The sequence below is a fragment of the Sparus aurata genome, chromosome 20 (genome assembly GCF_900880675.1).
Source record: "Sparus aurata chromosome 20, fSpaAur1.1, whole genome shotgun sequence".
Classification (NCBI taxonomy): domain Eukaryota; kingdom Metazoa; phylum Chordata; class Actinopteri; order Spariformes; family Sparidae; genus Sparus; species Sparus aurata.
Window position 1 is genome coordinate 23,643,473 of NC_044206.1, and position 26,626 is coordinate 23,670,098.

Genomic DNA, 26,626 nt, shown 5'->3' on the forward strand with positions numbered 1-26,626 from the left:
ACTGAGGTTTTGAATGCTTCCTCGCTGAGCAACCTGAAATGATCTTGAGCGAGTGTGACAGATGGTTGTGTGGTAGCTTGAGGGACGAGTCTTAACCTTCAGCACGGAGCCGTCCTCTGACTAACACTCCTCCAGTGGGTGATTTGTTCATATTTAACAAGGAGGATGTTGGCGAAAAACTACACTCCGCTTTCTGTGCAGTATCTCACCCCGAACTCATCATTTTTGACCGCAAAAAGGCGTTAGCTGATCCTGCTGTCGCCCCAACAAATGACCTCGGTGTTCTTCTCCACAAAAGTACGCCCATAAGTACTGTAGTCGTCATGTGAATACAAATAAGAAGACTTGCATGAATGTGAATGTAAAAGGTGCCCCCAGGACAGATTGCTTGTTTCTGTTGATTGATAGCACATATATAACTCTGGCCACAGGAAATGGTTTGGACTTAATGTGAAAATTTATGTAGAACGGGAGCGTGAGAAGACTGCAGAGGATGATGATGAGCTCTGCAGCGTGACACCGAGGCTGATTTCACTCGTTTCTATCTACTCGAGTTGCATTTTTTAAAAGACTGTGGATGCAGTCTTCCTTTACATTTTTCCTGCATACATATCGGCTGTTAGCCAATAAAAGTGGCATTTAAATGATCTGTCGGCTAATTTAGGGGAATTTGAAAGAGCAGTTCTCCCCAGAATCTAATTTTAAAGTATTTTTTTGGCCTTTTATGGCTTTGTTGATAGTGCAGCTGAAGATGGTGACAGGGGGAATGACACGCAGCAAAGGGACCCAGGCCGGGAGTCGAACCCGGCTCCGCTGTAGAGCCTCAGCACATGGGACGTCCACTCTACCAACCGAGCTAAACGGCGCCCCACCAGGTGAATTTTTGTAGTCAACCAAACATTTCTGGAACTTTACAGCAAGCAGTTTCCATCTGAATCTTAAAGATATTATTTACATCCTTCCTTTTATTTTTTTACTTTTTTTGGCCCTTTCCCGGCTTTATTTGATAGGACGGCTTGAAAGATGACAGGAAATGAGATGAGAGAAAAGGGGAGATGACATGCAGCAAAGGACTGCAGGTCGCACTCGCACGTGAGGACACAGCCTCTGAGCTACTGCGGCACCCAATTTTATGTTTTTTTTCACGTTTTGAAACAAGTCCCCATCTACTTCAGTTGTTCAGAAGAACGCTTCAACGCTGTTCGGCTCCAGAAATGTTTTGTGGACTACAAAAACTTCACTCATCTTCAAGCATTTTGGTCAGGAGATAATGACTGAATTTTCATTTTTTGGGTGAACTTATCCTTTAAACTAATTCAGGAGGGACAATGTGGAAGCCATTTAGCCCCGTTTTAATAAAGGGAATCAAAGCATTGTTCACTAAAGACGTGAAAACGCTCTCTGATGTCTCGTCCTCACACACCGCATTTTAATTTGTCTGTGGCACCGACTGCAGATATCAGAGCCACCGCGCTCTCATCACACTCGCTCACCCCGATGGGATCTGGCACAGCCGAACCCACGCTAGGACATTAAAGGCTCTAAATAAAGATGCTGTTGCTAAGTTACTGTCTTGATCGCTGCTCTGAAAAATGGCCACTTTATCACACCCTTAAGCTTATGTTATACCTTTGCTCTGTCAGAGTCATATGTAAATGAGTCCGGGTTCACGCCGGGTCAGTTCCCCGGTGGAGGACAGTGGCCTTGCCGCTCGCCACGAGCTAAAAACAGGCTGATTATCGCGGCGTCTTGAGGATAGGATTTGGTGTGAACATGTTTTGCATCTAATTTCCTGACTTTCCCTCAGGGCTGTTGACACCGACTCCTCTCTTTCCCAAGCTGAACATAATGAAAAGTGTTCTGTTTTGTTTTATCTGCACAAAAGCAAGTGGAGATTTAATTGAACTCAAATAAATAAGACAATGAGAGACAATGTAAAAAAGTCCTTTCTGTGAGCAGCTCAAGCACGGATGTCACTTCCGACAGTTCATAGTTCATTATCTACATCGGAATTTCATACAGAACCAACTGGGTGGAAAGTGTCACAGTTTACAGGGATATACCACATGACCTTTCACAGAGTACTTACAGAACAGTGCAAAATATGAACTCTTCACTCCAGTTTCTTTGGCCAACACCGAGAGAAATAGTCTACCTCTACTTAAAATATACTCTTGCATACTGACACAGCAGGATGTATTCATGTTAGTTCACTGTGGGATTGTGTGTACAGAAACAAGGTGAAAGTAAAACTGGAAGCCGATACTTCAACTATTTTCACCTAAAGTCCATGTTACAATATACAGTGCAGAGCCAGTGTCTGTTGTAAACAGATTGTCCTTAAGTGAGAATGAAGCAGCGGCGGGAGACTCAGATGAAGCTTTCAACATGTTGGTGATGGAAGCTTTTATATAATACAAGGTCAAGTATATTAACATGTTAAAGGAGACATATTATGCTTTATTTTTTTCCTCTCTCTTCCTCTTAAATAGCTGTAACAGAAGCTCCCCTCTCCCACAGAAAACACAGCTCCTGAAACGCCTCGTCAGAAGTCCCGCCTTTAATACTGTGACTTTGTGACATCACACTACATCACCACGTCACATATAATTTACCCCTTAGCAGGTAACAGTTGATTTAGCACAACTGTTCTGTTGTTGGTGGTGCTGGCTCAGGTGTGTGTGAGTTGACCAATCAGAGGAGACTGTGCAGTCTTAAAGAGACAGGAGCAAACAAACTGGACAGTGTGAGAAAACTGATGTGTTTTTCGAGCACTAAAGCATTTTTCACATGTTCTAGTAGTAACCCAAGATAAAAATTTGAGCCTGAAAATGAGCAGAATATGTCTCCTTTAAACTCAATTTAATAAAAATGTAACCCAACATGAACACTTCTTTACAGCTTTGATTTGAATAAAATGAAATGCTCAAGAATCACAGAGAACAACACTCGTCATCAGTCTTTCCGAGTTAGTACACTATAATGTAGTGACACAGATTCTTATATAAGCTGCCACAAATCAAAATACCAGCATGTAAGAAATGTAAGAATAGTGTTAACCGTATCTCTGATGTTAGACTAATGCAGAACACTCTGTTCACAAACACAAACTCCGGGGTTTTAATTGATTAGGGGGCCATCACGGCCATTGTACACTCAGCAGGGTCCTTGAGAGAGTGTGAATGCGAGCGGAGAGAGTAATAAATGATACTGTCATCCAGAGGTGATGAGACGGGGAAACAAAAGAGGCAGCGGAGAGGGGGGAGAGAGAGGGGAGGAATGAAGATGAGGATGAAAAACAAGTTAAAAAGGCTAAAAAAGGCTGACGAGAAGAAAGCAAGTGCAAAGAAGCTGCGTCGTCCTGTGTTCTCTGGAGGAACACACAGGTCAGCAACAGAGAAAAACACACCTAGAGACGCGACTTCAGGAGAAATTAAAAGGTAGTCTGTCTAGTTTTACATATTTTAAGGGGCTGTAGGTTCAAACAGTTTAGTCTACAAATCGTCCCTGCAGAGACAGACGGCCGTTGCATCGCTCTGTCCAAAGCCACCAGACTCCATCGGCAAAAACACAAATTTTACCTTCGCTGGTCTGCTGTTTTTAACAGGTTGGTTACGATCTGAACAAACTATTCAAAGCATCAACACTTACACAAGCAAACTGCGATTTTGTCAGTGGAGTGTGGTAGCTTTGATTAGAGTGGTATAACAGAAGGTTCAGGTAAAAGAAAAAAATGGTTTTAAAGAAGTTCATTCCTGTCCAAATTCAATATACAGCCAGATATTTCCCACCAGTGTAAAAGTGTACATATGCTATTGGACCAGTGGGATCTGAGGCCCTTTAGTCAAAGCATGAAGTGCATTTTCTGGACTATATTCTCAATCACAAGAGGTCTAGAATAAAGTGGTTTACAAGGCAGACAAGTAGCCCTGCAAGTGCAAAGGAGCTCCTGCCTCCTTGTATCATCATCTGCTTCCTGCATGGCTAACCACGACACTCAGGTCAAATGTTTTCTGTCTGCTTCTACCTGCAGAGACGACAAGGCTCTATGCAAACAGACAAGAAGCGCCCCCCCTCCTCCTCCTCCTCCTCCTCCTCCGATCGCCGTGGAGGCGAGCCAACTACCGCTGTTACTGTCAGCGACTGTGACAAATGCACGCCGCGAGTCACCACAGAGGGCTGCTGCTGAGCCGCTGCCACAAGAGCTGATTCAACACTTTTCTGCCATGACAGATCTTTATTTACCGCCGGCCGTGACACGTTTACAAACCGCTCAGAGATTCATTTCAGTCACTTTCCCTCTAAGTCAAATACGCGCCATTTAATCATGGCGCCGTTCACCTTGGCGAGGGGGGGATTCTGTGGGGCTCTGCAGCGTTTGTTGTTTTGGCATTGCTCTGATGTCAGGTAAACACCGAGGATGTCTTTGTGGGTTGCATGCGTGAAGGTCTTCTCCGGTCTGATTCGGCGACCTGGAACCAGCAGCTTTTTTTTTTTTTTTCTTTTTACAGCAGAGGACAAACTGTTGTTGCTTTTTGTAACATCAAGTGACATAAAACTACAGCCTTGATGTCTCGGGAGGAAGATAAAATATGTTTGCTTGGACAGATAAAAAACTAAAAGGAGCATTTTCTGTTCCGTATCTCATCTGTTTGTTTGAAGCCTGTGTTGTAGTTTCCTCTCAGCTTCCTGTCGCTCTGAAGCCAGTCTGCAGCTGTGAGTGAATCCAATCGATCTGACCGCCAACGGCCCTTAATGGACAACTGCTACTACTAAAAACAAAAAAGACACCTGGAAACTTGTTTCACAGTTTGCTACAAGTGCTTCCACTGGCACCGACACAACACACTGCCACCAAAAGCCGCAAGGGTGAAGTGGTTATTGCATTGACTGTACATGAGGACAGAGGAGCATGAAGAAAAAATAAAAAACTTGAAATGTATGATTCGTCTTTACCACCCGAGCTCTCAAAGTGATACTCCAAGGAAAAGGCTGTAAAACCGCTGTAGTATTCTTGTTCGTAGAGACAAAAGACTTGTGAGCAGATTGAATTCATGACAATAAGTTGATTAATCATCATTTATGAAGCCAAAATATCGTCAGGCTGTTGGTCGCCAGTGTTGGAGGGACAACGCAGGGACGCTTTCATGTTGCAGGCAGCAACATAAAGAAAACTCACCAAACAACACTGGGCAAGAAGATTAGAAACTATGTCTCATGCCGGAAGAAGTTGTGGATTCGTTTGACAAATGAAGTCGGCAGACAGAAAACTAGGAGCACAAACCTTCACTGACAACCTGATATTGGACGATGGCCTACTGAGGGCTGGGTGTGTCAGGGTCCTAAAGATTAGCCGTGAATTTTTGGGTGGAGTATCACTTCCAGCTCAAGTTGGGGCATCACAAAGTTTCCTGAACACTTCCAGAGTCACAAAAATATGCGATCATTTTGTCCCCACCTCCCGTTTTCGCTCCTCCTTTGCGTCATCGGACCGCCGCCACTCGACACTGAGGTAGCGTCATTAAGCTCCCTACTCGTGGCGACTTTGTTAGAGTAGCAGTCAAATATTTCACAGCTCCACTTTTCTCCAGCAGCAGCAGTCTCTGGTTAGTGTAGTCCATCGTTGAAGTGAAGTCATGGGAGACACGAGAGGCTGCACGTTTTCAGATCAGGTGAGGACACGACCTGCAGGTACACTGGGTTAATAACAGCAGCGTTTAATACAACAGTCAGTTCTTCCCCCCCGCGACTACGGGTCACCGCTGGGGTCATAATAAATAACAGCAGGACAAAGACTGAGAGGGGAGTCCTAAATGGAGCTCTCGTCAGGGTGCACGTCCAGCTGTGTGTGTTTCCTCTGCTCCAGGATCCTGTTGAGCTCCTCCGTGAACGAGTGGTAGAGCGGCGACATGCCCTCGGAGTCGGCCTGCCTCAGCAGCACGTAGCTGTTCCCGTTCATCTTCCTCAGCACGCTGGGCAGAGTTGCCGACAGCCCGTTGGCGTAGTCCATGTTGGGAAGGGGAGGTGGCATAGGGAGAGGTGGAGCGGGGGGAGGCGTTCTGCATGGAGAAAACTGGCCATCGCCTGGAACTATCTGGAGGAAGCCGTCGCCCAAGTCCCCGAAGGTTGGCATCGAGATGGAGCGACGATCCTGGCGGCCGTTGCAGTGGCTGGAGATGGTTTTGAGCTCGAGATGGGAGCTCCTCTTTCTCTCGGAGGCTCCTAGGACCTGGAGCCCATGCTGGGAGAACTTCCTCTCCTGAGGGGCCCGTCTGGTGCAGAAGCTCACATAAAGCAGCACCACAGTCAACACCAGGCAAAGCCCGCCGAGAACCGCCACCAGGGAGATGTACACGGCCTCCATGTGCCTGTAGGTCTGGAACTCGGGTCCGGGTGGCACCGGGGCGGGAGGCGAGGGAAGGGGCTGCTCGGTGGGGCTGCTGGTGGAGACGACAGTCGGGCTGGAAACTGTGGTGGGGTTAGTCGTGGCCGTGGGCTCCACGGGGAAGTACGAGTCCGTGTGCACTCTGACGGTGTAAAGATAAACCAGGACTGAGACCGAGTTCTCCACAGCGAAGCAGCGATAAGACCCGCCCTGCTGGGAACGAGCTCCGATTATGAGGAGGCCATCTGTGCCGATGCGGTAGCCCGAATCCAGGCCGTATCCCTGGAGCTCCTTGCCGTTTAGCGTCCAGCGCGGTTGTGCCAGGTTGGAGCGCAGTTCGCACTGGAGCAGCACGTCGTCGCCCGCCATCACAGAGCGCCTCCGATGGACCACTGAGAGAGAGAAAATAACAGAGGAAGAGAGATGACAAAACTGCAGCGGGACAGAGGGATGAATATAGAACGAGACGTCAGGTCAGCGAGGTCACATCTTCCAAGTGAAAGTGTGCAACCTTTCAGCATCACTTTCCATCACGTCTCATAAGCCTCTTTAAATGTAGCGAGCGTCCGCCTGACCTCCAGCAAGACAGGAACTGATTAAAACCTGCATGCTGGGACCTGAGGGATGAGCGAGGAGCGAGCACCTATGAAATCCCTTAATAGCTGCTAAATGCTTGAAAAGAGAAGAAGAGTACGTGTCAGACTTTTTTTCTCACCTCATAATCTGCGTGTGAGCGTCAGGACACTTTACCAAAGGGAAACGGAGGGGAAGTATTAAACGTGACGCATGTTGTGTAATAGATGTAGAGCGCGTGCTCGCATACGTACCGTTTCCTGAATTCTCCTTGCAGCCCCTGACTCCTCTCAGGATGTCCTGGGTGATGTTGGACCTGAAACGGGGATTCAAAATATTCGAAACAGTGAGTAACAGACGAACAACATAAGGCAGAAAACACAAAATGTGCCACAAAATTTAAATGAAAACAGTTCAAATGTGATTTAACATCGTGAACAACATTTCTAAAATCAAGGCTCCATCATGAAAACGACCTGAATGTGTTACGGGTTGTCAAAAAAAAGAAATACAGGCAACGACACAGGTAAGATTCAGTAGATGAAGCAGGTGAACCATCAGAGACTGAAGGACAAACACAGACAGGAAGTGGAAGGTAAAGCGTGACACACGAGGATATATCCTACAAAATAAAAGTGTAAAGTGAAACCCAAAACCTTGACAAGACAGGGTATCTATAACAACAAAAAAGCTGCTAAAACCATAAAAAAAACAAAACTGAAACAAGTCCAACGTTCAACTTAAAGGGACAGTTCACCATAAAGTTTGGAACTCATATTTCTATATATTCTCCAAATGTATTAGAGATAATACCAAAACAATCTAGATGGATAAGCAGCACTACAGGTAAGAGGAAAAATATATATTTTCGGTTTTGGGGTGACACACTACGGATCTAAAATAAGACTCCGACGAGAGAAATCCCCACTTTGTGCAGCAGCAATTTGAATTCACAGATTTGGATATTTATGATCAAACTGCTGAAGGTCCCACGCTGAGCGAGCAGCAGACACAACTTCACCCAGATCAGTGCAGAGTCGTGGTATGTAGTTGTGTCTCTCCCCGTCTCTGTGTTCCAGCAACCTTCTGTAAATAAAAACACTAGAAAGCAGGCGGCTTTTTCACTCTCCTTAAATAATTGAATTGTTTCAGAGGGGAAGCGGCCGCTGTGCAACACGAATCGGGGGGGAAGTGCACGATCTCGCATCAACATTCAATTCTGCTTTCCGCAAATGTGACGCTGCCTGCAAACAAATCCACAGGAGAGTCTGATGTGTCTGCTGCCGTAATGGAGATTAAGATGTCTGTTATTTGCTCATGCAGAGCGAGCGGAGAGAGGCACAAACAGTCTGCAGAGCGAGGGCGAGCCAAACTTCTGTCTGTGTGTTTGGAAGGAGCTGATAACAGTCGCCGGCTCAAACTCATCCAGCCCGGTCCGACCAGACCGGACCCAAAACAAGATGCCAGATAAAGGATTTCATTTAATCAAGTTTTCTTCTTAAGAATTTAACTGAACAGCATCCAGCTAATATTCCAGTGAGCAGTGGAGGAATGAAAAGTACGTTTACGCAAGTAAAAACTTCAGGTGCTTTACTTGAGTATTTCAATTTCATGCCACATTATTCGTCTACTCCACCACAACTCTGATTACTCTTGACTACTTTATACTTCACGTAATTTATCTATGAGCTATAATGACCAGCTACCTAACAAATGAAGACTTTATATTACATAAAATATATGATGAATGATAAAATGTGATGCATTTTTAATAGATAAAACTACTCGACAGAATATAAAATATTTAAAATTAGCTCAACTTCTGCTACAACTCTAAAATGTCGCTGGATCATTAAAGAAGTATATTGTCAACAAATATACAACCTCCGAGTGGCATAAACACATAATAAAGTGTAATTATTTAAGATAAAATCAATAATTCATGAATACAATCAATAAACACTTTAAATTATATATTATTCAGTGTTGTAACCCATAAATATAAATGTTTATATGCTGCTAAATATGGAGACTTCAAGTGAAGTGTTGGCAACATTACTTTGTAATTTATGGATCTGTAAAATAATCTGTAAGAATGTGATTAATGTCGACCTGATTGAGGTGACAAACTGTGAGAGAAGTTTCTTTTTTCAAATCTAAATGTTTCTTTTTCTTTTCTGTTTTTTTTGTGTGTGTGGGGGGGGTGTAATCATCGTGGAGAAGCTCCTGCTGAGCTGAAAAGAAGAAATCCAGGTCGACTCACATCGTCTTGCTCTCATAGAAATTCTGTTGGAAGAGAAAGTAAACTGCATAAATAATTAATTAGACGCTGTTATTGTTGTCGAGCCCCGGAGGAAATAAACAACGTAAAAGGTCAGGTAATACAAAAATGTACACGGTGTCAGAACGATTCATCTCGTCTGGACGATCTTTTAGGACTGCTCACGTGAAGAGGGGCAAACTGTGCTGAAGAGAGAGCAGCTCGCCGGATACTTGGACTGTTTCATTAAGCACGTGGAGGACGTGACACATATTTTCTCTCGTTTCACACTGAGCGCAGCATCTAAATGAGAATATGCGAGTTTTGATCATTCCTGTGGCTGTAAACCAAATGCAAATAGCAGCAGCAGATAGAGAATTTCAAGGAGTTTCAGGAGGAAAAGAAAGAGACAAACAAGCAGAACAAACAGAGAGGAGGGGGAGAGACTCTGGATCTACCGTGAAGCAAAGCAAACCGATCCGTTTCAGCAAGAATCTGCTGCGTGTTCTGCCAGACAGAAAACACTGTGAGTCACTCGGGTAGTTTAGCGTGCGGGTGTGTGTTCCCTCACCTCTGTGCACGTGAGGATATTTCCACGCACACCTTCCCGTCCCAGCCGCAGAACGGATCTCTGGCAAACACGCAGTCGTAGCAGGAAGTGTACCTCTGACAGGCCGCCATCGGCACCTGCACGACTCCGGAGCGCGAGCCGACGTAGATACTCCGCTGTGAAACAAAAACATAAATGATTCCTCCATTTCGGGAGTATTTGCAGGTAACTTTCTTTATTCTTTTTGTCCTTTAAAGTCCTAAAAGTGCTCCAGGAAACACGTGTATTGCTATGCACTGTGGTATACATACCAGAGCAGAGGAGATGACCATGCTCTCTACGGGCTGAGGTTTATCAAACAGCTGCAGCTCTTCGATGATGTGCATTTCTCCTTCGATGTCTACAGCTCGGTGCAGCCAGCCGTCGTCTGCAAATACAGAAACAAACCTGTCAAACGAAACGCTCGAATAACCTTCAGAGTCAACAGAGAGTACAAACTCCAGCTTGTTTTCTGTAAAGGAGAAATGCACCTTATTGTTTTTCTTAGTGTCAACAAATCCCACGAAAAAGACCAAAACCAACAATGAGTTCATCCGTCTGTCGGTGCATTTTGATTTCCCGACGCTGCCTGCGGTTCTCAGCACTTAAAAAATGCCTTCATCAGAGGAAAAGCTCACTTATTTCCTAAAACAGCTGGGCTCTTCAGCGCTCAGCCTACACCACTCGAACAGGAGGTAATAGTGCATTTGTTAGGGACTATTTTCAGCGGTGGATTAATTCTCTACTTTGTGTTCAGCACAGTAAAATAGGAAGGTTATATCAGGCACACCATGTCAGCAGGATCGGTTCATGTTGGTTTTGGTCTGTCGATGTGATTTCAGGAGTAAAAACTCACCAGTTCCCAAAAACAGAACGGTGTAAATGTTTCCGTCCAGCGCCGGCTCCTTGTGCACGACTATCTTCACATAGTTGACGCTCCTCTTGAACATGAGTGGACGCACACCTACCGGGTGCACCTGGCTGGCCATCAGCGGGTGCCTTCTCGCGAAGGTGAGGACGTTGTCAGGGAGGTCTCGAGACGAGTTGATGCCCTGGGACCTGTGCAGATCTGTTATACACTGCAGAGAGGAGCGACGGGGGAAAGAGCAGGATATCAAATACATTATTTAAAGATCTCAGAGCTCGGATACATTAAGACAGATCAGTGTGTACACAACTAATGCAAATCAGGAAAAAATGCAGGGAGAGGGTGTTAAACATTTAGAGGCGAACTCTAAAGGATGCCAGTCCAAAACAGGCGGACAAAGTTTATCAAAGAGCCTCTTATTCCCCTTCAAGACTGAGCCGAAGCTTTCACTGGCAAAACTTAAAGGATTCCTCCCGACCGCTGGTTAACAGCAGGAGGACGGGGTTGAATGAAATGAAATAAAATCGATATTTTTCTGTAAGGTTCAGCAGAAACAAACTAAAATTCATCTCCATGTTCCTGAGCAAAAAAAAACAATTCCTGTGATAGTTTTTTCCCCCCAGAAATTAAAACACCGGAGCTGAAACTTACAGATCCAGGTCTCGGCTGTGGAACTTTCCCGGTGTACTCCCTCCACTTTAAGTCCTGCACCTCCATGTACGGCCCGTCGAACACCTTCTGCACGTCTGAGAAGGAGTACTGGCAGATAGCGGACGCTTTGATATTCTTCCTGCAAAGGACACACTCAGGATTAATGATTCAAAGTTTGATAAACACTGAGAGGTTATTATCTGGGGAGAGGATGATCACACGTTGAAGGACAAGAAGGTAATTATGCTGTTGGGGAGCTCGTCCCTGTTGTCTGGAAACTGTGTGTGTTACAGGGGAGAAAAAGTTTTGGCTTTCCCTCTCGGATCTCATCAGTTTGTCTTTGTGGCGTCGCCGACAGATGTGTGATTTTCCCTCTTTATCTCCCAGCTTCCACTCCAGAAGGAAATGTTTGTTTTGCAGATTTTTTTTTCTCCTACACCCACTCCCTGTGAGTCATAAATAAAGCAGCCCCGCTTGCATTTTTGGCGGAGCAGCTGCGAAAAGAAAAAGATTTGAGCGACGACATAACGACAGCGTGGGTCGGCCGCCAGGTGACCCTCAAAGCCCAGAGGGTGAGATTAGTAACGGCTGCGGTCACTAGTCACGTTCCTCAGTCCTTTGTGTGTCCGCCTCAGCCTTCAGAGAAGCATTCAGGTGAGAGGAATGACACAGGAGTGAAACCAGAATCCGTCTTCAAAAACCTGGTGAGAAGTGGAGCTCGGGGGGCTTACTCATCCCTGCACACCTGAGAGGAACGCAGGGTGACGGCTACTACTCACACAGGTGAAAGAAAGAGGATATCTAACATGCACATGAGGAGGTGAAGCAGTAAAAAGAAAGGGTGGTGTTTCTGTCCCGTTGCAGTGAAATCCTCTCCATCACCATCTAAAGCACCCTTGGGACAGTTTTATGCAGCATGACTCTGCATATCAGCATAAACACGCGCTCGCATCGCTGCCAGCCGACGTCCTCTGACACTCGGCTCCGACTGCAGCGTCTGTTTGATAACAACCCATCCGCGCTTTGCACTAATTAATTTTTAATCAATCGATCTGTTGATTATTTCCACGATTAATTCGGAAATATCGCCACGCGTGCACCTCGTCCAATAAAACCTAATCTTCATCTGCATGAGAGACGTAGTTTGTGAGTAAGCAGAATGAAGCCTTCGGAGGAGGGAACGCCGCTCTGCTCACATGCTGCAGGTTCCACTTTCGAAAAACAACTCGGTGCAGTTTATCTCTTTCGCACTCGCCGTTCGGGAGGTGAATGTCACGCTCGTTAACGTGAGACGCGGGAGGAGAAGTCGCAGCATCACAATCATTTCTATTCAAACGCATCGTTTAATCTCCCCTAACCTTTGACTTGCCGTCTTCTCTGCCTTGATCCTATAAATCCTGTAAAATCTCACTTCACCAAACCGATTACCTTAAAAAAAACAAGTAAATTAGACTCATAATTCTAAGTTGTTAAATCTTTAGTTAGTACCACTTAAATTTAATAGTCTACTTAACTTGGAAATTATGAGGTAATCGGTTTCCTAAAGTAAAGTCGGATGAAGCGTTTGTGCGCTGAGAGAAGAAATGATGGACTCAGTGACAACAACATCTCTAAAAGTGACCCACAAATTGAACATGTGTAACAGAATTTGATGGAAAATTCACATATAATTTGATTTCTACCACTGTTTGAGCCAAAATATATATTTGTGTGTATGTGAGATGCCAAAATTTTAAAACGTGTCGTTTTGGACAGCTTGCACACTGCAGGGAAATATCGAATGTCCAGAGTCCAAATCATTTAATGCAACTTGTAGAGCGGGGTTTGCATGAAATCTTACTACTTTGGTGCATTCAATAATGTGGATATTGGAGCCCTGGAGACATCGGATGTTGCCCTGCAGGTTAAGTCCAAATTTCCCCAGCTGCATCTTGATTGACATGTGTATAAAATGCTGCACAGTACAGCTGAGACAGAATATATACCAAACAACACTGATAATCTGTTGCTGTCTCTCACCATTCCAGGCCAAAGACACCGTAGAAAATGCTGCTCTGAGCGTCCCGACCCTGCAGGACGAACACGCTGCGCAGGATGTTGAGGTGCAGCTCGTATTCTGGGACCGAACAAACCATCCTGGCCTTGAGGAAGGTGGTCCACTTCCTCTGCAGGGTCCTCTGGCCGCCCCAGTCGTTCTGCACACAGGAGGAGACGACGGACGGATGGATGAGCTGATTCATTCCGGCATATACACTTACGCACTAATCTGTGATTATAATCAAATCATAACATACACATATAGAGAGGGGGAGGATGTGAGGAGTGTGGCGAGAAAAGTGGAGCTGAATGTTACCGAGTGCCTACTTTAGCACATTTGCTCTAATTGCATTTCAGCAGCAGCACTGGGAGGCGAGGCTGCGAGAGATCTCTCCCTAAAAGAGTAATTTAGCACACCTCATTTAGCGGAGAGGAAAAAAAGAGACGGAGACTCCTTTTTCCTCTTTGTTTGTCGGAAATAAAGCGGCTCATCTTTCTTCGGTTTTTATGTGTTTCGCAGACGTCCGTCGTTCATCAAAAAAATAAATAAAAGGAAGCTCCCTGTGCCTCGGCCTCCCACGCAAAAAAAAAAAAAAGGGCTTAAATCAACATAACGCATAAGAGTCGGCTGTGTTAGGAAGACTTCAATCAATAACACCATGTACATCTCTGGTTTAAGATAAAGAGAGGGATGGATGAATGCCAGGGAGAACATAACATAAGCATTTATTTCTTCTGGAGATGTGGATACCAGAAAGAGCCACGGGGATGCTCTGATGGATTACAATCTACGTCAATCAAATCGCCGTGCGGGTCATCGGACTGTCATGACGTAAATCTGAGAATCTAAGAGCTCAAGAGTCGCACCACAAAGACACGCCTGTGGGGAAATCAACCCAAGCGACATGATGGAAAGTGCTGCTGCGTGAGCCGCACATGAAGCCAGTTTCTAAAGATTAACAGAAAAAAAAATAAAAAATGCAGAGGCTTTCGTTCTTTAAAAAAATAAAGCCATAAAAACACAGATTTCTCTTGCTCTTTATCTGTCTCAAAAGACCTTCTTTCTGCACCCTCCTCTGTGAAAATAGGTCATGATTGGCAGAGATGTGGATGCAGTCTGGCTGGGAAAGTGACAAACAGAAGAGGACAACTAGTTAGGCGGCTCAAAAATGGCAGGTCCTCTGTGATTTGAGGCCAGGGGCGGCTGCCAGGGCCGCCGCAATCTGCAGATCTGCCTCCAACCGGCGCGGCGTCTGGCTGCCACGGGGGCCGAGCTGGGGGACCGGGTCGACATCTGCATGTGCTGCCGTGGCCTAGTTCAGCCTGAGTTATTACACTCTCCCACCGCCCCGACAACTGCACGCCGCCGATGGAGAGAGAGACGAGGTGAGGAGTCCACACTTCATTCCCAGAGATGACTTATTTCGGAGATGAACTGTTGGGAGAGCAGGCGATTACAGCGAGAGAGCTCAAGAGGAGGAAATCATCAATCATGCGAAAGGAAAGACTGCACGGATGAAAAGGAGAAAAAAAAGTGCAGTCTAAGTTAGTCACATCTGCAAAAAAAAGATGTGCACCTCATTATATAAACGAGATGGAGATTCGACCTGCCTCAGGTCTGAACCGGAGTCACTCGCTTTAAATGTCAGGACAGAGATCTCACAAGGTCGGAACCGCGCAACATTTCACCGGTCTGAAGTGAATGTCGTCAGATCGACATGAAGGCGTCAGCAGCTCAAAAATAACCCTCTCACTTTCATCTCCGAGTTAAAGGTGCACTACGTAGCAACAGTCCATGGACGCGTAACTGTCACAGCTAAATCCCTTATCGACTTGTGTGCTTTTGTGTGCTATAAAAACGTGTAAATTCTGCATTCGAATGGGTTTTTTTTTTTTATCATCTCGGCGAGGCTCGGCTTTGATCTGAACGTAAAAACCCCGGGTGAGCGCGCTAAATTATTCTGTTACAACTGTTTCCGGCACACTCATGACGTGAGACGTAATGTACAACTCCAGATGAAAGAAAGAATCAGCGATGAGCTGCCTTGCCGGCGGGAAGTGGGAAGAATGGGGTCAATACGCGATTCTTCAGCGAGTGTCCCCGAGTTCAAAAAAACCTGTGTAGACCTGATCGTTTTTGTGGAAAAGCATCATTAGATATCAAAGAAAACCGATACCGTTATTTGAAGCCGACAAACATTTGCAGTAAAAATAGAAATCTTCAAGAAATCTGAGGAACTTTGAGTATTTCTGCCCTCAGCCACTTTATACTTCCTCTCCACTTCATTTGATACCTTTTTTTCTCCCCGGGCAGATCGTCTTTGTTCGTCCTTGTGAGTTCATCACGTTCCAGTATTTTCATGGTGTTAGTTCGTTGGTGTTCTCTGGTTTTTGGGTTCACGCCTCCTCTTTGTGTTTATTGACTTTTACTTCACGTCCTGTGTCTGTTTCTGCGTCTGACTCTGTGATCTGCCCACAAGCGTTACAGATTCCTCAGCGGTTACTCGACATGTAGCTCTGTCATTCGTTCATGCCACCACTTCTGATATTCTCACAACTGCAGGGTGTGAAATGATTGCTGATCACGTCTGGACACTTTTCTGATGCCACAGAAACACTGCGACAGAAATCCAGCGCAACGCCACACTGCGATGGCGATTACAGCATCGTGCACGACTTAAAGAAACGACAGTCAGGACGAAGGAGGAGGAGGAGGGACCTCGAGGAACGGTTGGGAATGCTGTCTAGACTTGGGATGCTGATCGCAAGTGAAATGAGGTGAGAAGAGAAAGAAAAAGAGGAGGAGGAGGAGGAGGTGGAGATGGCAATAAAGAGAGGGAGATGGTTTGCCATTGGAGCTGGAGGTTTGGGGGACTTGTGGTTTGCCTGGCAACAGCGGCACAGAAAGAATCGCCCGCCAGTCAGTGAAGAAACTAAGATTAGAGACGCCCAACCGCCGGTTCATTCACAGCTGAAATTACCGTAAGAGGAGAACGGCAGCAGAGAGAGAGAGAGAGAGAGAGAGACGGAGAACAGAAGCTCCATAAATCCATTTACTCTTCTCTCTGTAACGGTGACGTCAAGCATCAAATAATCCTCCGTTTCTGCAACTTTCCCTCATTTCAACCTTTTCTTTCCACGACCTTGCAGGCGCTTAAATATCTGCTCTCTCTCCAAAACATTAATATGATCATGGTTAGCAGAATTTGCAGTGATAAAATGTAACTAAGTACATTTACTCAAGTACCGCACTTAAGATTCTTGTACTTTACTTCAGTATTTCCATCTTCCGTTTGACTTTTCAGATTACCTTCCTGTCCAGTAATAAACATGTATTAAACTCGTACTGGAGTAAAAGTTATCTGATGTGAAATGTACTTATGTGTACATAAAGTATAAGTAAGTTATTGGTAATTACAAATGTAATCTGCAAAGTAACTAGTAACTAAAGTTATCCAATAAATGCTGTAGAAAAAACGTTTTTTCTTTCTTTTTGAGTTGCCTCAAAAATGTAGTGGAGTGGAAGTTTTAGGTAAATGAAAAGCACAATGAAACTGTACTGGTACACTACTTGAGTAAATGTACTTAGTTACTTTCCATGTTCAAATGATGATCACAATGAAAAATAAATGATAAATAAACAGAATACTGTGGAAGTGTTTGTAATCATCGTAATCACACAATGAACATGTTTGTTAGTGACATTACGATTTCGACCGACGGAAGTAACTAAGTACATTTACTCAAGTACAATTTTCAGGTGATTACATGATACTTAAACATCTACTGGTCAATGATGCACTTTACACTCCACTACATACACTTTAGAACTTGAGTAACGAGTTACTTTGCAGATTACATGTTGCATCAGAGCCACATTTCCGTATCTTTTACTTAAGATACTTTTGAGTATTTTTTCTAACGCTGGTGTTCGGCCGGTTCGCGCTCTCTGACCTTGCAGACTCGGGCCACCCTGGACACTTTGGTCTGGCTCGGGTAGGCGATCTGCTCCTGGCTCCTCTCCGTGAAGAAGAAGTAAATCTTGTCATCGTCGCCGATCGAGCTGTTGATGCTCTCCTTCAGCAGCACGGAGCCCACGAAATCTGCCTCTGCGCACACACACACACACACACACACACACAGACACACAAACATCACACACAGGTTCAAACACAGACCCATTAGCAGCCAAGGAAGTGTCTCCTTGGAAACTAAACATGGAGCTTTTAAGTGTGATTGAACTGCCACGACTAAGCCAGTTACAGCTGCAGTGCGGTGCAGTTTTTTGATGTGATTTTCATTCTCGAGGTCGATCAGATTTCTGTTGTAAGAGCAAAACATTTGACGAGATAAAAAACATGCAGGATGTCAATGGGGTTTCGGTCTGCGTAGCGTACAGGTTGTGTCCACGTGTGTTGCACTTACCCAGAAGCCACCGGGTCGGGGCCTCCTCTGTCCTGAGCGTGGGGAAGGGGAAGTTCCTGCGCACGTCTGGAGAGCTGCGGAACTCGTACTGGGAGGCCGTGAACATCTCGCCGTCTGATCGTTTCAGTTTAAGATGCACGAGGACAAAGAAATGATGGACATCAGAGGTCAATCAGATGTAAATGAAAGCAGAGGCATTCTGCAGCGTAGGCAGGCAGACTGCGACCTTCCCACCCAGCCCGGTTTAATATTTGTAAATGGTAATTAGACGTAGATCCCCGAGTGATTAAATATGTTCCTGAGGCTTTGTTTTAATTCTGCTGCATTTAAAAGAAAAGGATTTCTTTGAGTCTGTCTTAATAAAACACTCACATTCCCACGAGTTAATCGATGTGATCAATCATTCTGTCCATTTTCGTTCAGAAGTGACTGCACTGTAAGAAATGTGAAAAAAGGCAAAAACACAATCCTTCCGTTTTGACACATCTTCCTCCTTGGCACTCATGTGTGGGTCGATTGTGTCCTAGTTTTATTTTGTAGTTATGTCTTCTTGTTGTCTTTTTCCACTTCCTGCTGTTCCCAGTGTTCTGGTTCCCTCCAGTGTTCTGGTTCCCTCCAGTGTTCTGGTTCCCTCCTGTGTTCTGGTTCCCTCCAGTGTTCTGGTTCCCTCCAGTGTTCTGGTTCCCTCCAGTGTTCTGGTTCCCTCCTGTGTTCCTCCCCAGTCTGATTCTCCCCCCACACCCGTCCCACATCAGCCTCATCAGCACCGCCCTGTTCCCAGTGTCTCTCCACCTGCACCTCACCCCCTCGTCAGGTTTAGTCTGTAGTCAAGCCTGTGTTGCTCCCTCACTCTCTTTGTGTGTGTGCTTTCTGTTTTGTGTTTGCCTTTTTGTTGCAGGTTTTTGTCACCTGCTGTTTTATTGATCGTACTTTTGGATTTTGGACCTCAGCTGACTAAAGCTACCCTTTCGTTTTACTACCTGCCTGCTGGTGTGTCTTGCATTTGCGTCCTTTCAGTGAAACCATGAAGTATTGGTGATGTTTTGTCCCACTTATCAAAAATAATCAACTTAGGTTATAAAGCACCTTTTCAAAATAAAGCACACTGCAGCGTCAAATAAAACGAGATGAAACACAGATTAAAAACTGAAGAACTAAACCACATTCTACACTTTTTAAAAGCTTTTTCTTAAAGATTCCTACAACTTTTTTGCACTTTCTTCCGTGGCAAACCACGTAAACGACGGGGATGGCCTTTACTTTGGTAGGACAGGTTAGAGTTTGACAGGATGCGGAGGAGAGCGAGGAATAGCGGGGATGACATGCAGCAAAAACACAGGTTGGAATCCAACCGTTGCTGCTGCTGAGGACTCAGCGTGAAGCTACCAGAGCGCCCCCAGCAACCTTTTAATAATTCATGTATTGCATATCAATTTTGTGCTCCCATGTAATATTTAATATGCTCTTAGGTTAGTTGCTGTCCACATAGATCGACCCAGATGAGTTGCTAACAAGCTATATGAGCATTAACACATCTTCTCTGCGGCGTCCTTTCACACCGAGGTCGGCAGAGCGACTTCTGTGGGACCATCGGAGGAGCATGAGAACGTTGTTAGCCATCTACACAGACACATAGCATGATAGCGCCTGTATTTCTCCCAAATTGTGACACATTCTCACACCTTTTCCCCTTTAATTCATCTACAGAACCTGTTTCTGTGACTGTACAGCGTGTAGTCTGCTCTGCTATTACGCCTCGTCCCCCTCAGAGACATGGAGAAAAAGATATCGTCAAGCAAATCTCACATGATCTGAAAAGAAGAGTTCCTGTTTCTAATGTAAAGTTTTGAAGGATGGACGTGTTGAGAAAACTCTGCCCTGTTGATCGTCACCATCGAGAGGCCGACAGAGAAAAGGCAGTGTTGTGCACAAACTCTCCCAGGGCCAGAGGCAGAAAATTAACATATGAATGAAAACTGAATGATTGTGTTTTGCCAGAGATTCACAAAAGTTCATGGCAGAGAATTGTTCTCAATTCTTTCTAGTGAACTCGAGGTGAAATTAAAAATTTAGTGAGTGCTGTAAGTCTTTTCTTATTTTCATTTTCAGTCCCTAAAACTCAGATTTCTCTAGAGAGCCCCAGACGGCCTCTTTGGTTTCAAAATATGCCGTATTTCTTTTTCAATTCTAAAAGGTTGACAAGCATGAATACAGCTGAGCAGTTAGACTCTCTGTCCAACCATTTGCCTGTCAAAGTCTTGCAGGATTTTGAACACTGACACTTTTGTCCACTATAGTTTTAGTCCCTTCTTTTTCTAGCAAAGACATGCTTCCCATCCCTGCTTGCGGCTTTGACCGCGCTAACAAACTGTACGTATGATAGATGACAGAAGCATCCCTGGGAAACATACCTACGAGGAGGCCGGTGTATCCCTTTGCGGGGTCATACGGACACCTGTCTCTTCCTTCCTCGAAGCCCGAGGTGAAGCTGAACCGCTCTGCATCCTCACAGAGAGAAAAAGACACAACACTCACTTCACAATTCCATCTTAAATCTCCTTTTAGCGCTGAAAAGCAAACCACTCGGGCTCTTACTAGATAAGCACAGAGAGGTCTGAAGGCGTTCGTTCCGCAGACGTACAGGTGAGTCTCGTTGTGTCGCTGCAGGAAGCGGATGTGATTGTAGCACTCGGTCTGCAGAGAACAGACGGGAAGAAAAACAGGTTATTTCTGGCTCCGCGGAGAGAACACACAGTCGATGCACGTCACGTATAGAGGAGCTCTTTCGTGAAAGTATTCGATGAATGAGTGCCATTTTTTTTAAACAATTACTCTCTCGGGCTTTCAAGGGAAAGTGGATTAAGGATCAATTAAAAGGATTATCCACTTAAGATGCCTTCAGAAGTGTTTCATCATGTTCCCCGGTAATAACTCAACAAACAAATAAAGCCTTCAGAGTGCTTCTCAAAAAGAAAAAGTGGCTGAATAATAATAATAATAATACGAATAACAATAAGAGAGAGAAGAGCTGCAGACATGTACCTGATTGTCTCTGCCTTTGTTTAGACACTGCTTCTTCTGTTCGGGGGAAGCATCCCAATCAATCTGCAAACAATGGGGGGGGGGGATAGGGATGACTCAGTTCGCTCAATAATTAGAGATGGAAAAATAGATAAATAGAAAGAGCTATGGAGAGAAAAGGGAAGAAAACAAGTGTGTGTATGATATAAACAGGAAGAGAGAAAAGAGAAGGACACACGCTTAATGTTCTGGCAGCGTCACTGAGCTCTGACTCTCTTCAGTAACCCTTGAATAAACGCCTGGCGCATTTAATCCGATATCCATAAAATTGGAGGAACACAATGGGTTCCGCTCAATCTGCTTAAGGCTATTATTAGTTTGTCCTCCATCGACGCTTGAGAAACGGGAGAAAACTTGTGATATCTTGGCGTGCGGAGGGCAAGTGCGTGGCGATGACGTGGCTCGCGGGCGTCTCGACACTCACCGTGAGGTTTCCAGGTGTGGAGATGTTGGAGGTGTTGAGGGCGTACAGCGCTCCTCTGCCTCCCACGTACAGCAGCCCGGACGCCTCCTCCAGCAGCAGGGTGCTGTAGTTCTGGGACGATCCGGCGAAACGGCTGCTGCCCAACAGACCTGCAGATAAACAACACACACGACTCCATATTGATTTGAGTTTCTTTCTTGTAACGGTCAAAGCTATGTGAAGTGTGCTGACGCTGCGGTTTAGGCTTTTGCACCTCGTGTCAATTGTTTTGGGTTAGGAACGCCACTTCCTGTTTCAACATGATGAATCCCGTCAATCCAAAACAAAAACCAGATCCAGCTGCGGGAAATGATGTGAACCAATCATCAGGTATTTAGTTCACCAGAAAAAAGAGTCCTTCTCATCGGGTTATTTCATCTCTAAATAGTTTCTCCCTGATGGTTTGTTGCACAGCACAACCATCTGGGAAGTCGTCCTTGAAAACAGTTTGGAAAAGGGCAGGAAAAAACCTCAACCAATCTGGGAAACAGGAGGAGAGTGCTACCACCAGCAGAGTCAGTTTGTATATCAAACTCTTACCGAAGCTATTAGAAGAGTGAAAACATCTTTTCCCATCTTTTCACTGGTATTTGCTCTTCATTCAATGAAACAAACTCTCCAGTTCTGATAAAACAGATGTTGTAGCAGCTATGCTAACCTCCTGAGGAGCCGCTAGCTAGCAAAACAAAACTGTCCGTCCGTCTGTGAATAAACTTATTTGCAGGAGGTGAAAGGAGCACCGAATGAAAGGCACCGTTAGCTCGAGTAAAGTTACAGATTTTAGATTACTAGGATTATCTAGGATTGTGTATGTAGACAATTCAACAACATATACAACAAAGATTTACCCGTTTTTAGACATTTTAGCACAGAAATGTTACATATTATATCCTTAAATGAAAGATATTTATATTCCTCAAGCTAATGTACTAAAATATCATATACAATTATAGTTCTGGTATCAGTACTAACACTTAGATATCATATTTGCACCAGAATCCAAAAAAAAATCCTGACAGCCCCACGCAGGGCCAGGTCCAAACAGGTCCGAGACTGTAACAACACTTCTAAAAAAACTTCTATCTTGACTTCACACTCATCGCAGACTCGACACAGCCTGAACATGCTTAGCGTGACTACATGATGGTGAGACTAGACAACAGATCTGGCAGACGGGGGCGTCGCCGGAGTGATCGCTGAGAGGACTGTTGAGAGCGTGAGGTTGGGGGGCACGGGGGAGGCGAAATTTTAGGGCATTCAGCAGGAATCGTGGCCTAGTAATGCCAGATCGCATCAGCAGCACTGCCACAGCACCATCACTCGCTGAGTGAGTGTAAGTGTGTGTGTGTGTGTGTGTGTGTGTGTGTGTGTGTGTGTGTGTGTGTGTGTGTGTTAATGGGGGTGATGGAGGAGGGAGGTTCATACAGTAAGTGGGGCAAATTAGGGTTAGCTCTGTCTCTGAATACGTGTTCGGGTGCTTTGTCCTTTTGTAATTTAGATGATTATCTATTTAGATTATTAGATAATTTAGCCGTCGCCACATAATTGGCTGAAACTAAATCTTTAAACGCAGCTTCGGTGTAGCACCTCAGAAATGGGGGCAGGTTGCTCTGCTGCTGTGAGGCAACACAAAATGAGGGCATTGTTATTTTTTTTTTTTTTCCATTTTTCTGTGGATGTGGAAGATCTCCTGCAGAAGTAGGTTTACAGAGCACGGCTGCAAGAGCAGATTAATGTCTTATTAAACCTGACATAACTGCACATGCAGTAAGAGCAGCTGTCATCAGAGAGCAACAGAATACGCGGAGGTATCGACAGTGTTACACTGAGGAATATGAGTCAGCAGAGAGCAGATGGGCTTATTAATCGGCACACATCCTCTCCGCCTCCCTCTCCTCCTTTTTCCTTCTGTTGTGAGCTGATGGCAGCGTGTTAGAGTATTAAAACAACCTATATTTGTCACCAACCAATCGATTTTCTGCGGCGTGAGGTCCCCGACATGTCACGGTTAATAATTCGGCCTCCTCTGTTCATTGCTCGTCTGGCGGAGCGAGGAAGGTGTGGACGGGCTGCAGCTGGGAGGTCCAGGAGATCACAGCGTAACAGCTGCAAGCGTATAAATGATTACCCACCAACCAGAGATGAAGTATTTTATTTTTCACCGCTCATAGATTTCTTTTAGATCAGGGTCAGTGGCAATAGGCTGCAGACAGAAAAAAACAGCTTTTTTTTCATTATTTGCGTTCAATCTTTATTTATACAGGGTGGCTGTTGAACTCTTTAACGAGACTGATGTGCTGCCATCAGTGCTAAACATTACGTTCATTGTTGATTATCTTCATGGTGAATCGATTAGTTGATTGGAGCCTAAAGATATTTAGCTTACTGTCACAGAGGAAGTAAAAGAAACCAGGAGAATCTTTATTTGATCACAAACATACATTGTTCAACGTAGTGAATCTTGTATTCTGCATTTAACCCATCAAGAGGGAAGAGTGGGCGCACGCGTGGACCGACTACAGATCTTAGCCAGTGCCTTTGGTCGAGGGTACTGACTGGAGAATCAACGTATGTGTGCATGTTTTGATGGAAGGAGGAAACTGGAGTAACCGGAGGAAGCCCAGGCAAGCATGGGGAGAACAAACCATGAGGCAGCGGCACTACTCACTGCACCACCATGCTTGCAATTTAAAAAGCTTACCTTCATCCAATAATTGTCGCAGCCTCAGCAGGCATCATCTGAGCGTGTTAAATATTTACTTACATGTCACTTTAAATAATCAATCATGTGCATGTTAATGGTTAACACAAAAAAGGGAGTCAGACGACGCCAAGACATGAGGAGGCAGGCGGGTAAACGGGGAAAAAAAGAGACGAGCTTTAATAATAATCTTTTAAAACATTTATGTAACTACTAAACACCGCCTGTCTTCTCTGGAAGAACAACACTTCCTCTCTTTTAACAAAGAGGCTTTTCAGTATTTACACTACTTCAAAAAATTAATGGTTTCAGGATTGATATTTAAAATGCCGTGTCTCTTAAATGTCACTGCTCTCAGAAGCACAGAGTTGTTGTTGTTTTTTTTGGTAACTTTTCGAGAGGGTTTCCTTGAACGCGACTGATGTGCGCGGTGCCATTCTTCCCAGCTGTCATGCGTATAATCAGCCTGACGGGCCTGACAGAGCCGGTACGATAATAAGCTAATTATTGACCAGTGAGAGGCTCCTCGTGGTTGTCTGGCTGTCAGTGATAAAACCACGAAGAGAAGGCTGGCAGGGAGGAAGGTGGGCTGTAAAGAAAGGCTGCAGTCTGACTCAGGCTCTAGCCCGGTCTTCTGTCATCACCCAGTGTGTCCATGTGACAGTCAGACAAGCAGCCCGTCGTGTGGCGAGGAAAAAAGCCCCGCACGTGATGTTCGGGAAACTCTGAACAGTTTACATCGTGTTGTATTACGCAAGATGAAACCGCGCTGGGAGGGTCGTCGTCATCGTCTTTATCATCACTGTGAATTAGAGCATGGAAAGAATCAGTAAGATAATAGAGGTGAGTCAAAGACAACAGATTCCAGATCTTTTAAGTGCTCTGACAGCTTTTACAGACAAACTTAATCCGACTCAAAGCTCATTTTAGCAAAAAAGGTTATTTACTTATTTATTTATTACCTCCGCTAAGGATTTTCTGTTTTTACCCGTGTTCGATGGAGAACCAAAATAGACCCTATTAAGTTTTGGTGCAAATTGAGGAACATTTTCTTACGTGGCGTCATGATTTGGGTTTTTTGGTTTGTTGATTTCCTGTTTTATTGTGGCGTTCTCTCCTCCCGTGTCTCCCTGCTGACCTGTGCTCCTGGTGTTCTGTTTCCCTCTTGTGCTCGTCCACAGTCTGACTGTCCCCCCACACCTGTCACACATCAGCCTCGTTAGCGCTGCCCTGTTTCCAGCGTCTCTCCACCTGCAGCTCCTCCCCGTGATGATGAGCGTTCCCTCTCTCTTTGTTGGTTCGTCTGTTCTGTTTCCTCGTTAGCCTCGTCGTTAGTTTTACCTTAAGAGCAGCAGAACTAGGAAACATTGGCTTTTGTCCTCGGTAGTCAGTTAACACGACTTACGAAACAGCTGAAAGTGAACATGGGCTGCAAACTATGAGTCAGTTTTAATGTTTATGTTGCAATCAGTGTGGAAGTGTGAAGTCGTTTGGATGAGCTGTTCTCAAGGAAGCTGCCGGACCAACACGAGAGGCCAGGCAACCGAACATGCACTCTTTGAACTGCATTGCACTCGTACTATATGATTCAAAAGAAACAAAGTCTAAAACTGTGAAAATCAAATTGCAGTAGATCAGAATTATCCTTAAAGATGATTCCGTTGCGTTTCAGTATGTGTTGCTTCCAGTATCTAACTTCACTTTGCGAACTAAACTTTCCAAAAAAAGCGTCTCTGCTGCACCCCGCGGTGGCGACAATAGCTAAAAACTTATGTAACTCCCGACGAAACCCACAGATGAGACTCTGTGGCTGTCACCTATTACAGCCTCAGATCTGAGTGAGCAATGAGCGGCTCCTCCGACACAGCCAAAGGTCGGGACACGCCGGGGGAGGGATTCATCTGAAGGATGGGAGCCTCTGGCAGGGAGTCACGTAGCGGGGCACCCTCTCTACTCTACCGCACACAGGTACACACACATAAAAGGCACAAGCACACACACTGAACCGAACCCTGATGAGGGATGTGTTCTGATGAGCAACAGCGGCGTGGCGGTGTGCAAAAACAAAACAAAACATAACCCTCATCACGAGAGCACTGCACATTCACCGAGATCACGTTTAAAGAGTTATGCAAACACAATGGCAGCCCAAGGCAACGTAAAGAGCCCACTACATGTGAGTCATCCAAGAGCGAGCAAAAAGCCTTGGTTTCTATCTTATAAAAATAGTGACTGCATGATATAACAAGCACACTGCTGATGAGAAGGACCGCGGTGACGTACGAAATGTCCCCGGCCCCGAGGCAGCAGAGGCAGAGCGACCTTGATCTCAGACCTGGCGCGGTCACACTGTGTGTTGTTTAATGCAGGCGGACGCTGACTTGTTGGCTCGTTCTTCTGAAACACCCGACGCCCCCTCAATCTTTTGGAGAGCGAACCTGTGCTTACTCTAGTCTGGAAGTAAATTGGCCGGAATCACAGCCGTGCTATGAAATCAGTTGCATGTGAGAAAAATAAGAACACGGTCGCATCTTTGCAGACACCAAACATTTACACGCCACGGAGTAGAAGTACGAATTCACTTGTGCATTTT

General features: G+C 45.2%; 1 protein-coding gene across 1 annotated transcript in view; it reads right to left on the reverse strand.

The window, feature by feature from the left end:
• Positions 1–1,928: 1,928 nt before the first annotated feature.
• Positions 1,929–26,626, reverse strand: part of sema4gb (sema domain, immunoglobulin domain (Ig), transmembrane domain (TM) and short cytoplasmic domain, (semaphorin) 4Gb) — a 38,203-nt gene continuing 13,505 nt past the window's right edge. Inside the window, exons 3-15 of the mRNA XM_030400320.1 lie at positions 21,294–21,442; positions 20,831–20,893; positions 20,384–20,482; positions 20,200–20,293; positions 17,789–17,902; positions 17,318–17,472; positions 13,346–13,521; positions 11,327–11,465; positions 10,664–10,886; positions 10,080–10,195; positions 9,790–9,944; positions 7,213–7,274; positions 1,929–6,777 (exon numbers count right to left, since the gene is read on the reverse strand). Coding sequence (XP_030256180.1) covers positions 5,810–6,777; positions 7,213–7,274; positions 9,790–9,944; positions 10,080–10,195; positions 10,664–10,886; positions 11,327–11,465; positions 13,346–13,521; positions 17,318–17,472; positions 17,789–17,902; positions 20,200–20,293; positions 20,384–20,482; positions 20,831–20,893; positions 21,294–21,442 — 2,513 coding nt within the window. The 3' untranslated portion in view covers positions 1,929–5,809. The remainder of the gene's footprint in view (positions 6,778–7,212; positions 7,275–9,789; positions 9,945–10,079; positions 10,196–10,663; positions 10,887–11,326; positions 11,466–13,345; positions 13,522–17,317; positions 17,473–17,788; positions 17,903–20,199; positions 20,294–20,383; positions 20,483–20,830; positions 20,894–21,293; positions 21,443–26,626) is intronic.